Source organism: Rattus norvegicus, chromosome 7 (genome assembly GCF_036323735.1).
Source record: "Rattus norvegicus strain BN/NHsdMcwi chromosome 7, GRCr8, whole genome shotgun sequence".
NCBI classification, from domain to species: Eukaryota; Metazoa; Chordata; class Mammalia; order Rodentia; family Muridae; genus Rattus; species Rattus norvegicus.
In genome coordinates, this window is record NC_086025.1 from 106562599 (window position 1) to 106579180 (window position 16582).

General features: G+C 45.1%; 1 protein-coding gene across 9 annotated transcripts in view; it reads right to left on the bottom strand.

Annotated features, from left to right (window-relative positions):
* Positions 1–16582, bottom strand: part of Trappc9 (trafficking protein particle complex subunit 9) — a 477026-nt gene that overhangs the window by 152260 nt on the left and 308184 nt on the right. For all 9 annotated transcript variants that reach the window (XM_063263588.1, XM_063263579.1, NM_001034156.2 and 6 more), the window contains one exon: positions 15405–15547. In XM_063263588.1, the coding sequence (XP_063119658.1) occupies positions 15405–15547 (143 nt within the window). The remainder of the gene's footprint in view (positions 1–15404; positions 15548–16582) is intronic.

Consider the following 16582-nt stretch of genomic DNA (forward strand, 5'->3'; position numbering starts at 1 on the left):
GCTTGAAAAACAGCCTACATGTCCAGATGTGGTGGACTAAATGAGAATGGTCCCCATCGACTCTATTGGTCCCCAGTTGGAAGAGCTATTTGGGAAGGTTTAGGAGGTGTGGCCTTGTTGGAGGAGGTGTGCCACTGAGGGTGGTTTCAAAAGCCCATACCATTCCCAGTTAGCTCACTCAGGTTGAGCTTGTCACTACTGCTCCAGTGCCATGCTGCCCCATCACGATGGTCATGGACTCTAAGCCTCTGAAACTGTAAGCCGCAAATAAACTCTTCTAAAAGTTGCCTTGGTCATGATGTCTAAGTAACTAAGACACATAAATAAATCCTGTACTAATGACATCAGGAAAGTTAATGGCAGAAAATCACAAATACAAACACACACACACACACACACACACACACACACACACACTATAGGACTATAGGTGTTTGGGAACTTTTAAAGACTTTTAAAAAAAAACTCTATACTGTTAGTAAATGTTAATTTAGTCTCTATTGGTGGTAAAACCGAATATAGAGTTTTCACAGTATAGCTTTCTGTCTTGAAGTTTAAATTTAATATAAACACAATTAAGCAAAATGTTAAGAGTGGAGTTCTGTTCCCTTCATCTAACTTTGCTTCCCTTAAAATGTTTTAGCATAAGTATTTGAAAGTCGCTTAGCATGCTGTCTGAGCCTTGGGACTTCTCTGGAAGGCAGAGCCTAAGGAAAGAGCTTGTAGGACGCTGGGACCCAGGGAAGAGAGGCAAGAAGAAAGGCAGACTGTGGAAAGAGTGTTGCAAAGAGGCAGGGCCATACCAAAGGCTACTTATGGAGCTGGGACTATATTTCCTGGGTCTTTCTGGGACACCCCCCCCCCCCCCGCCCAGGGACTTTCCTTCATATATGAGCTCCTGACTCACAGACAGACAGGATGATTCATTCCCCCACCAAATCTTGGCCTCACTGGACAAGCTTTCCCCTGGAGGTGCAGGACTTATCCTTCTCTGAGTTAAACTGCTATGCAGTGGGTACCTAGGGTCATCCAGTCCTGCAGCCTTGGCAAGGCATGTGGAATGTTCCAGAAAGCAAGGGAAGCTGAGCACTGCTGAGGCAAGGTACTCTCTGGTTATACCTACATAAATCTGGTTGCTATGGCAACAGCTGGTGTAAAAAGTAGGCTATGAAATTCAGCAGGGCATGAGTCTCCTATAATACGAATAGTTTTGAGAAATTAAGTGCATCTCCTGGAAACATCAACAGGGGTTTAAAAAAAAAATCACGTCATAGATTTGATGGCAAAGGAAGGTCTCCCTGAAGAAACGATGTTTGATTTGGGACTTTGATGACAAGGAAGCAATTCTATGAAGGTCTTAGAGGAGAGCCTCCCTCCCAAAGAGAATGTGCAATTAATGCAAAAATCCTGAGGTGCAGTGTGATCACAGAACAGAACAAGGGGAGATGAGATTGGCAGAAGATTAATGACGGAGGAAAGGTCATAAGAAAATATTGATTTTATTCTAAGCATGACAGGAAGCTATTTTGAGAGTTTGAAGCAGATGAGTGGTGTGGATTGTTTGGAGGGAGGGATGAGTGCCAGTGTAGAAAAGGATGAAGCAAGCACAGGCTACTTGGCCTCTCCTGCTGTCTGTAACTGAACCTCTCCCTAAAAGTCACAGATACAGTAGACGGAGCCCAAGACTCAAAGAGCTCGGAAACTGAGAAGACAAGACAAAGTGCTGACCCGAGAGTGAGTTGCACTTCCTTCCTCAAAGGGCTCCAATGAGTGTTCCCAGGATTGTTCTGAGATCTCACAGGTGTATGCCAGGGACAGCAGAAGGAGGGTAGCTTGGCCAGAGAGGAGAGGACCACATCTGTCCTTCCTGCTGTTCTTTTCCAGTGCAACCATGTGGGCAGCACAGAGCTGTCACAGCACCGGGCTGCGTAGGTGCACATCACTCTCTGACCCAGAAGCCTAGGTCCCATGAGCCACAGTGATGACACCTACCCATCACATCCAAACTCCTTTCTGCTCTTCTGGCCAATTGGTCACACAGGAGACAGATTGGAAAATCATGGCTACCTTAGTAGAGACACAGGAGGAAGATTTGGAATGGGACAGAGATTAAGAGTACAATCTGACAGTTACGTGTGACCCTCAGGCTTCACCAAAGAGAGACATACGGAATCAGTCCAAGTGACCATGATTACAGTCCTCAATTCTAGTGTGTCACAAACAAGGGAAGAACCAAAAACTGCCACAAATGCTCTGAAGTGGTCAGCTGGTCCTTGGTACCACATCAAAAACCAAAAGGCACCGAGAGTACCTACTGAAACAGAAATGCCAACATTTTTCTTAGGATCCAGACAAGACGCCAGATCTCACAGCATCAGATGCAAATACTCAGAAGATCCTGAAAAATAACTTAGCACCAGAAAATATGAACTCTGAGTGAAGGGCGAAACTGTGGGGCACCTCAAGATGAGTATCTTATGGAAGGACATACCCCAAAGGAAGAGGATATTCGACAGACAGACTGGAAGGCGTGAGGATGAGCCAAAAGAATCATCTGAGCAGCAAAGTGAGCTGGGGAACCCACCCCGTCTTACCTCACTGCCGTAACCATGAGGACAAGGAAAGAAGAGGTGTAGAAAAAAACACTTGGAACTGAGAGACCTTCAGAAGGCATGCCAACCTCCTCGCTAGAATCCTTGCATGCTCTGCTCACATTTACCAATGCCTGAACTCCATTTACAATGAGCAAAAACCAAAACGTCCCAGGCTTGATGACAATGTTGTTAAATGATCCCTGGGAGCTCAACACACCCAACACCATACAGATGCTAAGAATTCTTTACCTAGAAATGGCATACTCTGCAGAGAGAAAAGGCAAAAGGTAGAGTGCTGATGGGGCAAACAGGCAAGAGACAAAGGGAGCGGGTGTAAGAGATCCGAAGCTCTGTCATCAGAAACTGTGAAGGGCAGAGGAAGTAGGACATTGTACAACTGATTGAGGGGCTTAGGGACTTTAGCCAGAAGTTTATATCTGAGAATGGGGGAAAAAAGTCCTTCGGGAGTGGAGAGTTGGGGAAGGCTGGAAGTCTGAAAGAGGCCTTCCACAAAGACCTTCAGAAGAAAGGGCAGGAACATTAGCAGGGAACTTGGCATGGGAAGAAGGAAAAGGGAAGAGTAACAAAAATGTCAAGTGCCCAGTGAAAGAGAACTTAACTAAGATCTATGACAGTTACAGGCAGAAGCAAGCGGAGTCCACTTCGGAGCAGGGACAGTCAGCGGTGATAAAGAGGAACATTGCTTAATGGAGAAAGCCTGAATCTACCAAGAATAGACAATCAGTGTTAATGCCTGGGCACTTAGCTCCATGAGGATAAATGGACACAGGCATAATTAGAGTCAAAGACACTAATAGGATCTTCTTGGAAATGTACAGAATGAGGAGACACAAAATCAACAGGACATAGGAGATGCTAACAACTGGTGTTTGTTCGACACCTAATGAAACCCCACCTCGCACCTATAGAGCACGCGCACGAGTGCACACTGACAGAACACAGAGTCTGTTCTCAAGTGAAGCAGGATTAATCCAGTAATCGGTAGCAGAATGATCAATGGGGCATTACAAATTCGAGGAAATGGAATGACACACTTCAAACAGTACTAACAAGGTACCAGGTTTGCAATTAATAAAATCCCAAGTCACTGCTGATTCGGGACATAGAGGGAGAGACTTGCAGAACTAAAGGGTTGTATAGGGGAACGGGAAGGTATGGAGCAACCAGCTCTCATCTCAGGAAATAAGGACGAAACTCACAGGAAGCAGAAGCATGGAACAAAGAAGAGAAAGACAAGAAGATGGAAAAACCTCACTGATTAAAACAACCTGATTCTCTCAGAGTACAACCATGCTAGACTCCCGTCATGCATGTCCTTTGGGGACTGGGTTACCTCACTCAAGATAATATTCTCAGGTTCTATCCATTTGCCTGCAAAATTCATGATGTCTTTGTTTTCAATAGCTGATTAGTATTCCATTTGTGTGTAGATGTACTGCGTTTTCTTTATCCATTCTTCAGTTGAGGGACATTCAGATTATTTCCAGTTTCTGGCTATTATGAATAAAGCTGTGAGTTGAGCAAGTATCTTTATGGTATAGTGCACCATCTTTGGGGTATCTGATGCCCAGGAGTGGTATAGCTGGATCTTGAGGTAGCACTATTCCCAGTTTTCTGAGACACTGACAAATTGAAAGCGTTTGCACAAGTTTTCACTCCTACCAGCAATGGAGGAGTGTTCCCTTACTCCACATCCTCACCAGCATCTGTTGTCACCTGAGCGACTGGTGTGAGGTGGAATCTCAGGGTTGTTTTGATTTGCATTTCCCTGGTGACTAAGGACTCATGTCTTTAGTGTTTCTTGGACATTTACTCTGTTGAGAATTCTCTGTGGAGCTCTGCACCCATTTTAAATCAGGTTATTTGGGTTGTTTGGTGTCTAACTTCTTGAGTTTCTTATAAATTTTGGATATTTGCCTTTTGTCAGATGTAGGGCTGCTCAAGACCCCTTCCCAGTCTGTGATCTTACGATAAACTTTAAAGGAAAAATAAAAAGAGTGAAAAATGACACAATCAAAGAGGACCAAAGCCACTGGGAGGGTGGGGTGGAGACATCACAGAGTTCCAATCCCACCAGTGTAACAACCCAGAGGATACAGGGCATGGACTGCCAAAATCGACCCAAGAAAAGGTAAGTGATCTGAAAAGTCCTCAACCCCTTAAATTAATCGAATAAATTCTCTTTTAAAATCCTCTGACAAAAATCTCCAGGTCAGGATTCTTTCCTGATAAATTCTAACAATTTTTTTTAAAATACATAAAGAAAGAATAATATTTTGAAATTTTCTCCAGAAAACAGAACTGGAACCAACACTTCAGAACACGGTTCAGTGCGCTCTCCAAAGCAGGTGCAAGCAGAAGGAATCTATTTACAAGCCCCACTTGAGAAACTGACTTTACAGAAGTCCCTAGGTACGAGCGTCTTCATGAGGTAACCCGATCTCTAGTCTCCTTGTGCACTTACATACCCATACCTCCGTACAGACACAAATACGTAAATAAAAAGAAAAGCCTTTTTAAAAACTCAAATGCTTGTATCAAAATATGAAAAATTATGAAGCTGGAGAGATGATTTGGTGGTTAGGAGCACTCGCTGCTCTTCCAGAGCACCCAGACGGTGGCTCACAACTGTCTGTAATTCCAGTTCCAAGGGTCCAAGAGCCTCTTCTGACCTCCTTAGGTAGCAGGCATACATGTTACTGGTATACATACATACATGCAGCTATGCACTCATACACATATAAATCTTTTTTTTTAAATGAATCACCTTTAAAATATTTAGCACTCAAAAATTCCTGGCAATAAAAAAATTAATAGAAAATTTAAAATATGGGGCTGGAGAGATGGCTTTATGGTTAAGAACACATTCTGTTCTTACAGAGGACTTAAGTTCAATTCCTATCACCTGCACAGGGCAACTCATACCTCTATAACTCCAGCTACAGGGGGCCTGACGCCCTCTTCTGAACTCCCTAAGCATACTCCCCAAACACCGCACCCACATTCTTAAGTTCTTTTTTTTTTTAATTTAAATGTGATAAAATTATGAACAAGAGGGCACATGGCAGAAAGGCAAAATCTCAATAAACAAAGAATTTTAAGCCTTCCCTCCAGTTAATTATGTTAGAGTTGTAAAGCCAGTGAGATGTCACACAGCCTTCAAACTGTTCATTCTTTCGTAAAAATGGATGTTTCTAATGAGGTGGGGAAGTTGTATTCTCACACTCTCGGGGATGAACCACAGAGGAAAGTCTAGTGCACAATAAAAGCCCACACTCTTCAGAGTTCTGTTTCAAGCACACTGCTCTTCCCCTGCCCCATTGTACTCAGACTTATACACAAGCCTTCTCGACACAGCCAGCCAGCAGGGAAAGTCAAGTAGTTCTAAGCAGAGAAGAGATGGGAAAAGCATGCAGTTTCTATGTAAATACAGGGACTCAAGTGTCCGATGTAGAAACGCAGTCAATGTGGATCCCACGGATAATTAACTGGCACACAAGCAGAGTCTTATTTCTAACTTTTATAGCAGTGACAAGCACCACATAGAGAGGCAAAGGTCTGCGTCTCTGTGGGAGACACGGCAACAGGAATGGGTTTTGCTCATCACACCTCCCATAGGCATGGACTTGGGTAATAAGTCTGAACAGTTTCAGAAGAAGGGGAGACGCATCTCTCTTTATAAGGAATAGCCCCACTACTTTCGGTTAAGAACAAGCCAGGCTCAGAGCAGGTCAGTAGCCTGTCCAAGGAAGAAAACAAGTCAAGGTCTAGGTTTCCACCTCTCCCCCTTCACAGAATCAAGATGTCCTACAATGTGTAGTCATCTCCTATGTCAGTGGTTCTCAACCTTCCTAATGCTGCAACTCTCTTACACAGTCCCTCGTGTGGTGGGGAGCTGTTAAAATGATTTTGTTGCTACCTCATGAATCGTAAATATCAGATCTGAAGGTGATATCTGTCATGCATCCCCCCATGAGAAGGTCGTTTGATCCCCAGGTTGAGAGCTACCATACTCTGTCCTCGTCACATGCCAGGGGTCCTGGAGATTTACTTAAGCGGAGAAAACAAAAAGAAAGAACAGCCTGGGATACGTGGTCAGAGACTAAGAACAAGAGGGTTAGACAGTGCTGACTCCTGTGACTGTACCCCTGCCTCGTGCCTAGCTCTGCCTTCGGTACTTGGCATTTAGCTTTCTATGTTAACCTTCCCAACGAACACTGCAGGAGAGTCCACAACTCACCCCAATGGCAGGGCTGGGAGTGAACATGAGTGATGGCACCTCTGATTTCTACTTTTTTCCTCTTTTGCTATGCATGTTGGGGGTGAGGTATGTTCAACGTGTAAATGTTCAATATGTGTTTGCACCTATGTGCAGGTAACATACATATGTATAGGGGCCTCTAGAAGTCCAACCTTGATATCAGGAATATTCCTAGATAATTTTCTACCTTATTTTCTTTGAGGCAGGGTCTCTCATTCAAACCCCGGATTTGCTGCCAAGGTTCAGTTAGTCGAGTCTTACTAGCAAGCTGGCTTCTGAGATCCCCGTCTCTGCCTGCCTATTGTCTGTGTGAGGTCTGGGGAATGCAAACTCGGGTCCTTCTGCTTGCATGGCTAGTATTGTCACTTCCTGCACCATCCCTTCAACCTTTCCAAATGCCACTGTTGATGTCCCTGGGCTCTCATGCCTTGGACAGACTCCTTAGTGAATAGGTCATCGTATAGTCACAAACAGTGAAAGAAATGCCTCCTCCCTTAGCAGGGTAGAGGATGTGGTTACACTGATTTGTGTGAGTGGGTGCACACATGCTCCTGGTGGAGGTCAGGGGAAAACTCACAGTACTTACCTCTCTCCTCCTGTGTGGGTCTAGGGGTTTGAATTCATGTTGTCAGTCTTGGTTGCCAGTGCCCCTAACCCACTGAACCATCTTACCAATTCAGAACAGAATAGTTTGTAACTCAAGCACATGGCAGGGACAATAACTGTCCTGTTCTTCTGTAGCTTACCTATCAGTGTGCCCTTGGGACCTGGGCTCTGGCTCTGGTCTCCCTGATACACAGCTTCCTCCAAATTCACAGAAGAAGCAACCTCTGTTCCTACTGTCCACATGGACAGCTTCATGTACTGGTTCTCCCCATTGGTGCATACTGGGCTGCTCTTCCTTTCTCTGTCCACATCATCCACTGTCCATGTCACCTCAACAGTACTTATCAACAATTCGACTGAGTAGTGGTGCCTGTATCATAGCAGACCCTATGCTGGTAAAGCCAACACACCAGCTAGTCAGGGTACGAGGCTTCAGGGAGTCAACACTAAGGTAGGAAGACAGGCCAGCAGCTAAGTAAGGCAGGAAACAAGCTATGGCCAGGGCCAGTTGTGCACAGTGGATCTACTTACTGACTGAGGCTGTTCCCAAAGAAGGTGGCATGCAAGAAACAAGGACCACCAGTGTTCATTTATCAATCTGGCACCAGATGCCATAGATCTTCACAAGCAATTTTTAAACGCGTGATGTCATGACCATACAAGATCAGTGCAATCCATCATCTTTTCAAGATGAAAGAAATATAGAGCTTAAAGAAGGGTGACAGCTTTGCTCATGACCTCAGGTCAAGAGTCACCATTTGAGATGAAATGCAGATAGGTTTACTGCTAAGTGCTATTGCTAAAATTCTAAAGTCAGACCCAGTCTGAAATGAACCTAACGAATGCAGCAGTGTGGGGAAGCTTCGGCCTGATAAAATGGCCTTGATGCTATATCTGTGGGCATGGGACCCCTAAGAGTTGAGCTGCAACAGGAACCTTTTAAATGACAGAGGGCAAGTTGAGAGGTGTCTCCAGAAGGACAGTTTCTGTTCACATACAATGACTATTACTCCCTGCACCCAGCTCTGAGGGGCGTGTTTTCTACATTGCTCCAAATAGGGGTGTCTAAGATTGGATCATTTACTGTAACCACCTAGAAAGAAATTGCTCCTTGGGAGAGAGGGAAGCACAGCTGTTAGACGGGGCAGTGTAGCCTAATCCATTACAGTCAAGTCCCTAAGAACATTACCAGGCAGTTTGGTGTAAAATGTGAATCTCAGAGGTAATTGATCTTCCAAATGTAAGTCAGCTGAGACCTATGTACACCCTAGAGAGGGTTAGGTAAGGGAAGGAGAGGGAACAGAGAGAGAGAGAGAGAGAGAGAGAGAGAGAGAGAGAGAGAGAGAGAGAGAGAGAGAGACTGAGACTGTAGAAATGACAGGGACGGAAATCCTGGCAATTCTGGACACAAGTGGCCCACATGTATTTGCATCTGGGCTCCACAGCACAACTGGTCCAACACCAGGGTGAACTTTTGACATGTTCAGCTTCTTGTTACGATAAAAGCAGGCTGAACTTTCCGTGAAAACTCTGACATGTTGGTGGTCATTTAGCTGACAAGACCGCAGTGTTTCTGAAGTAAGGAAACCTAGATTCAACTGTCACCAGCAAGTTATACACGCTGGAGAGAAACATACAACACCCACTCTGGCCTCGTCTGCAGTCCAAGTGTGCTGAGAGGGGACAGACTTTAAAAAGTGAGATGCGCAGAACTCTAGCCCAGCAGGGCTCTGACAGAACAATTTTCACTTGTGAGCAAAGAGCACGCAATGAATTCATAATGTGCTGTGGCACGCCACTTCAATAAACCACTAATGCTGAGTACCTGAAATGCATGTTGATTCTGATGTGCTGGCTAAGGAAAACAGAACTTCTGCCAATCTTAAAACTCAGAGCCAGTCATCAGTGCCTTGCACTTCCCAGGGTCTTCCATGGGCTGGCCCAGGATTAAACACTGCAACATCCTACCTGCCACGATATCTTTCCAAATCTCTCCCATAAAAATTAAGTGCCCTCTATGGTTTCATTCATATATATATACATATATATATACATATACATGTGAACATTAATTTTTTTTAAATCAAGGGATAACTTACATGAGATGGTGAGATGGGAGACAAAAGATGTGCAAGATAGATTGCTGAGTTCTCACACTATCCAAATCTCGGGACAGCAGCCGACTAGACACTGAGGCAGAAAGACACCGTCCTCTGAGGTGACTAGTAAACCTGATCTGCCTAAAACTGAGGTCTTACCCAGGTAGAGGGAGTGTCATAGCCAACGCTGAGGAAAACTGTGGTAGGGAGAGACCCTAATTCATTCCCAGCCCATCTCCTCCCACCCACCTCAAACCATGGTCAGCTACTGCCCAAAGCATTCTGTCCACAAAGAGGGTATCCCTGGAGCTGTGAGCACAGACACCTTTGACTGCCATCATGTTCTGGAAGATCATTTTGTTTCTGAGCAGTATCTCCCTGAGGAACTAGATCCCAAAGATGGTTCACTCATTAGCTGATGACAGGAATTCAGTTTCTACACTGCAATTATTCAAAGTACAGCTGTTATATAAATTCTTGCATGATTCATTCATATACATGCATACATGCATACATGCATGCATGCATACATACATACATACATACATACATACACACATACATATTATAGTTCTCTAAAACAAAGCATTCAGGAGTGAAACTGGAAGCTCTCGGGGAGGTGTTTAAAGGCTCTGAGGAGAGCTGCTGGTAAATTCGAATGCCCAAAAATTCCAGTTCAATCCCATCCTCACCAACATTTAATGCTGTCAGCGCTTCATGTTAGCCATTCTGGGGAGTATACAATGGTACCTAATTATGGGTTTATTTTGTGTTCCCCTAACAATTAGTGATATAGAATGTGTTTCAGGTGACCATGGCCATTTTAAAAATACCTGTTTAGATGCTGCAGGATATTTTATGGTGTGCCCTGCCTTTTGGTGAGTGTAAGGGGGATTTTTGTGATTTGTTTATTTATTCTATTCAGAAAAACCCTCAGGCATGCAACATGGCAGAACACACATGTAGAGCCAACCTCCGGGAGGAAGATCTTGTCTTCCTTGTTGAGGCAGTCTCTCTCCACGTTTCTGCTGCTGTTCTACATACTCCAGGTATGTGCCTTTACGTGTACCTAAGCCACGAGCTGCAGCTGGTTCACATGCTTTGTCTCAACACAGGAAGGCTGGGGTCACAGGCGTGCTGCCCAGAATCCAATTTTACTTGGATTCCAAGGATCAAATTTAGTCACCTGGCTTCCACAGTAAACCCTTTTACCCATTTGCATCATCTAGCCAGCCCAAACATAAGGGGTCGGTTTTCATGAAATTAATTATTTATCAACATTTCATTTTACAATTAGCAAGTTCTGGGTCCATCTAAGAAACCGTTGGCCCCAAGTCAGGAAGATGCTCTACTATGTACGTCTCCTCTGAGAGAAAGAAAAAGCTCTGCAGGTCTTCATAAATCTGGCTTTGTATCCTGTTAAAAGTCAATGGTGGCATGCATTCCTTCTGGTCTATTCATTCACTGTCTTGTCATACCTGGGTACACCGACCTCTAGGCCACAGTGGTGCCCACAACACTCTCTTGATTACTAACTACATCTTTCCTTAAGTCTTAAAATCACATCCCCAATTCCTCAATTTTGTTCCTTTAGGTCAAGTAATGCTGCCTCCTCTGGTTTTGGTCTATTTCAAGATATTTATTAACAACCACTTTCAAGCGTCTGTTTTTAAATGACAGTGTTAATAAATATTGTTAAGATTTTGATTGGGATTGCCTTGAGTTTAGCCAATACAGAGGAAACGGAACTCTTGACAAGAACCAGCCCTTCTGACCACAGCACCCAACCACCGCCAGGTGTTCAAGTCTCTTCCCTGTGGTCTGACATGGAGATGGAAATGTTTACAACTTTATCCCTGGGGTTTCTGTTTTGGTTTTATCAAAACATTTTTTTCAATTTTAATCTTTAAATTTCCAATTGTTTGCTGCTAACAGACAGGAACATAGCTGACTGCGTGTACTGAGCAATGGCACACAGTTTTTACTATCCGTGTCTTCGATTATTCTTTTTTTTTTTCTTTTTTCTTTTTTTCGGAGCTGGGGACTGAACCCAGGGCCTTGCACTTGCTAGGCAAGCGCTCTACCACTGAGCTAAATCCCCAACCCCATCTTTGATTATTCTTTACTTTTTGAAACCTTATTGCTGCCAGGGAATAACGGAAGGTTCACAGGACAATTTTCGTGGCTCCTATTCATGGAGAGATTGCTCAGGCTTGCCCTGCAGTAACCCTAACCCTATACTCTCTGCCTGAGTGCGAGTTTTCCCCTTTGTTTTGCTAATGACATAAATGTCAATGGTCGATTTTTTTTTTTTTTACAGTGCTTAAAACTAAATGTATCTCTAGGATAAACTCCAGTTCTTGGTGCTATACTAGACCTTACATATAGCTAAAATTGATTTGTTTTTTGTTGTCCAACTCAGCCTTTGAAAACTTGAGGCTGCTGGCCCAAAGTTCCTTTCTTCCTGTGATGTGATGTCTCTGGAAAGTAGCAGCATGGTGAGGCTGGGGTCAAGAGGGACCCTCTCTGCCTGCTTTTTAAATGAGCTTCCTTGAGGGCACTGTGCTTGCTTTCTTAAAAGCCTTCACTATTTACTGGAGAAGTCACCTGGGCCCACAGCATGCTTTGTGAGAACTTTCTAATCAGAAGTCTATTCACACGCTCTATTCTTCTCGTGTCAGCTTTAGTACTCTGTCCACTTTCATCCTTCAAACATTGATCCATTTTGCCTAAGTTGTCAAACTCACTGGGAGTGCTACAGTATTCTCTTACATTTTAAACACCTAGCTTGTACAAAACCTCCAGAATGCCACATCTTTCATTCCTTGTGCTTGCAATTTGTGTTTTTCCCCCTCATGGCCCTAGTTACGATTAATTCTACTATTAATCTTTCTAAAGTATCAGCTCTTGGCTCTATCGAATCCACAAATTCTCTTTCACTCCCCATTTACCAATGACATACACTCTTCTGGGTAATTTCTTCTATTTACTCTGAGAGAACTGAACTCTTCTCTGTGTTTCAGAAGCCACCTCACTGATGTCAAGCCATCCATTTCTAGTGTAAGTATTCACTCTTCCATAATGACAATTAGATGAGCTGGTTAAGAATGTCTGGATTGGCTACAGCATTACTGTGGGGTTTTTCCTACTTTGTCTAGCTGTCATATCAGAGCCTATAGGAAGAATGATTAGTATCTGTCTCTCCCCTCTGTGTGCCAATTTTATTTTGAAACTATGTCTTTTAGGTGTATGGTTAGAACGGTTATGTGCTACTGAGAATCTAATTCTTCAATCATTACAAGTTTGCCTATCTTTTTCTCTGAAAGGCTATATGTTTAATGTTAATAAGTCCACACCAACTTGCACGTTTGATGCAGGTTTATTGTAAGAGGCATAGTATCTTGCTGTCTTGCAGGGTGTGAAAAGCCCTACTGTCAAATGCAGTGTTGGATCTGTCTACACTGGGGCAGCTTCCCCACTCCCAGCCCAGGGGGAGCTTGGGCCTTTTCTGTTTACCCACTTATCTGATGTTCCATTGCTTGGTTGCTCCTGTGTGTAGATTTGTGTTCCCATCCTGTTCTAATTCTGTGTGACAAGCTCCTATCAGGCTGATGAAAGGCAAAAGTTGCTCTGTCTGCCCCTTTTCCCACAGAGACTGTACAATGCACTGAGCATTTGGGAGTTCTGGCTGGAAACAGGGCAGAAGTGCTTCCAGGGATCTGACCAATGATATGTTAGACAAATGAGGAAAGCATGGGACAAGAACACACACATGCATGTGTACACACACACAGACATTCCTGTTAGAAGCATCTACAGGAATGCTAACATAGATCTCAAAAGCAAGCAGATGTTTTCCAAAGGATTAAATAAAATAATGGCAGTTTGGGCTGGAGAGATGGCTCAGCGGTTAAGAGCACCCGACTACTCTTCCAGAGCTCCTGAGTTCAATTCCCAGCAACCACATGGTGGCTCACAACTATCTGTAAAGAGATCCGATGCCCTCTTCTCTTCTGGTGTATCTGAAGACAGCTACAGTGTACTTATTACATAATAAATGAATAAATCTTTAAAAATATAATGGTAGTTTAACTAAAAGAACACGTTTAGGAGAAAGAGGCAGTAGAAACCCCTAGAGTAACCTGCCCTGACACAGGCTCAGGCTATAAGAGGCTGAGTGGTTATTACCAAACTTGGTAGGAATACTGGGATAAGCAGGGAGAGAGGAGAGATCTGTCCTGATCCGAGAAGGAGGGACTTAAAACACAGCCCCCTCATTAATGGATCTTTCTGTGAGCCAGGTAGGAGCTGGAGACAAGCAGACTGGAGCCAAGGGCCCAACTGATCAACTCTCTCCATGAAGTTAAGGATACACAGGGGCCAGAGTGATCCACAGAAAGTGAATTCCATCCCAGGATTTTGTGATGAGTTAGATTTAGGGATGGTGGAAAAGGAAGATCAGAAGAGAACTCTCAAACCCAAGAGCTGAGGAGAGAAATACCCTGGACAATAGGAGAGAATCTGAAGGCCACGGGCTGGTAACAAAGACCAAAGTGGTCTTTCAGCCAATAGCCAAGTCAGTCCACTTCCACCTTAAGTTGCCATTTACGGTTCCAGAGGCCATGATGTAGCAGCCACATGTCAGTGAGGCACAAAGGAGAATTTGTAACAAGCTGTGCCACATCTGAGAAGTCCTGATGGGCAGTGGCAGCAGAAGAGGAGACGGGGCAGGAAAGGCAGACATGATGGATACAGCAGGGCCATGTGCAGAAGGCTTGGCATGCCCTAACACCGGCTGTCAGCGCGCTAGCCAAATCTGCCCTGGAGGCAGGAGCTTTAAAGCTTCAGACAAATTCAAACAGAAGCCACCTTGGCAGTGAGGACCAAAAGAGGTGATAGATGATGAAAGGAGATGCTAAAAGGCCCAGATAAGCCATTAATTCTTGCTGAAGCCTTTCTCCGGTGGCTGGGGGGAAAGTGAGTTAGATCCATTTAAATGGATTTTTCTGTCAGCATTATGATAGACACCATACCTCTATTTTACCCTATAGAATAAATGAGAGGAATACGTAGCACAGGCCAGGGTGCTTTTTGTGAGATCCAAAGACATGACTGCTGTTTTGCTGGATTAAGCATAAACAGTCCTGACCTAGCCTACCATCTTGGCAAATAGGCCAGGCACAGCTGAGCCTGGCACTCTCAGGGAGTTCAGTGAAGGTGTGGCCATACTACCTAGGGGCTGCACATGTTGGAGGAGGCCTCTAAACTGGCCTTAGGGCTTCTGGGAAGCATGGGTGCCCCTCCATAGCCTGAGTGTGAGATGAGGAGCTGTCACCTTCCACCTAAGAGAAAAACATGTGACCTGGAAGTAGACAAACCCACCCTTCTCTTTCCTGAGAAGCTCAAGATGGAGGAACTGGTGGCGGGGGGGGGTGGGGGTGGGGGGGGACGGGACGGGACAATTTCCTGTGCAGAAGGAGCTGATATTGTGCTGAGCTACAAGGTCCTTGTGGTGCTCAGCAGTGAGCCCTGAGACAAAACGTTCATGTCCCCAGTCTCAGAATCATTACAAAGAACAAGACTGGGTTCCTCAGAGAGTTCCAAATATAAACAAAACTCTGTGCAGAGTCCAGGTTGAAGAAGGGGCAGTCAAACTACAGAGAAGCACCTCCTGGTAGGGCCTCCACGAGGACTGCCAGCACAGCACCCCAGCCAGCCCATTCCAGCTGCCCAAACACACCAAGGACCACTGCCCCACCAAAGGCATGCCGGGAGCCAGTATAACCAGTGTTAAGAGATATCCCCTACCCCTAGCCTGGTTACCTGGTTGCTGGAAGTGTGCTGACTCTGGTAAAAAACACAGAGGGTTCAACTTCCACATGTAATCCCAGAGAGAGGTTCCTGTAATACCCTTCCACGTGGCCTGGGCCTCCAGAGTACTTGAAGTTCAGGATAGCTTCCAGAGTCTAAAAAGTTAAAACAAAGACCAATCAGTAACTGTAAGTAGATGAGGTTCCGTGCCAGGAGAGGCAGGCAGGTGCACCTAGGCAGAGTCTCAAGATACTTTCACACGATGAATTCAAGCAACCGCCTGAGCTCGTACTGTGAATCTGGCACCATTTTTTCCCGTGGTACCAAACGTCTGAACAGTCCTCCACTGCAATGCAAGTAGAAGGGGCTCTGATGTGCACAGAGTAAACACGGGGACTATGCATTAGTAGAAGGCAGGGAAGGACAGCCTCCGAGCAGGCACTAGAAGGCCGCTTCCACTCCTAGGCTGATCATAACTAAAGCCTGAGAGGTCGGAGGGAAGTACAGCAGAGGCCCTTCCAGAAGGACAGGGCCACTGCACCAGAAACGGGACATGGAATGATGAAGTGGCAACCAAATGGGCAAGAAGGCATCAATCAGTATAAAGAGGGTGGGTGGCTAAAGCTAACCGGGCTGCCAAAGGGGATGCCATACCCTCCTCTCCTTGGCTCTTCCCCAGGGCCTCCCCTACTGAGGACTCTTACAAAGGATGATGGGAAAGTAGGAGGGAAGGCCACGCCTCGCTTGGTGATGCAAGCATACAGGAGCATCTGACCAACACACGAGGGAGGCGAGCTCCAGCCCAGTCTAGCCATATCTGACCCTCCTTTCTTTTGAGAAGAAATCTCTGGATGCTGGAAGAGAGCCACCCAGACCAAGAGCATGGAGGTGTGTATGTGGTGGGGGATAAGGGAGGCCAAGATACAGAGACACTAATAAGGTACGAAGAGACAGAGCACCATTCTTAGGGATGCTAAACAAGGCTTCCCCACCATTGTTTGGAAGCACAGTGCTGCTGTGTCAGAGAGAAGACTCATACTGAGCACCTGCCAGTACACTGGACAGTGAGCCGCCATGGTGCAAGAGGAAGAGGTACCAAGAAGCTGCAGGCAAGACATGTGATGATGAACTGCATCTACCTAAGACTAGAGACGATAAGCATAAGAGGTAAGTCCTTCAGGACTGTGATA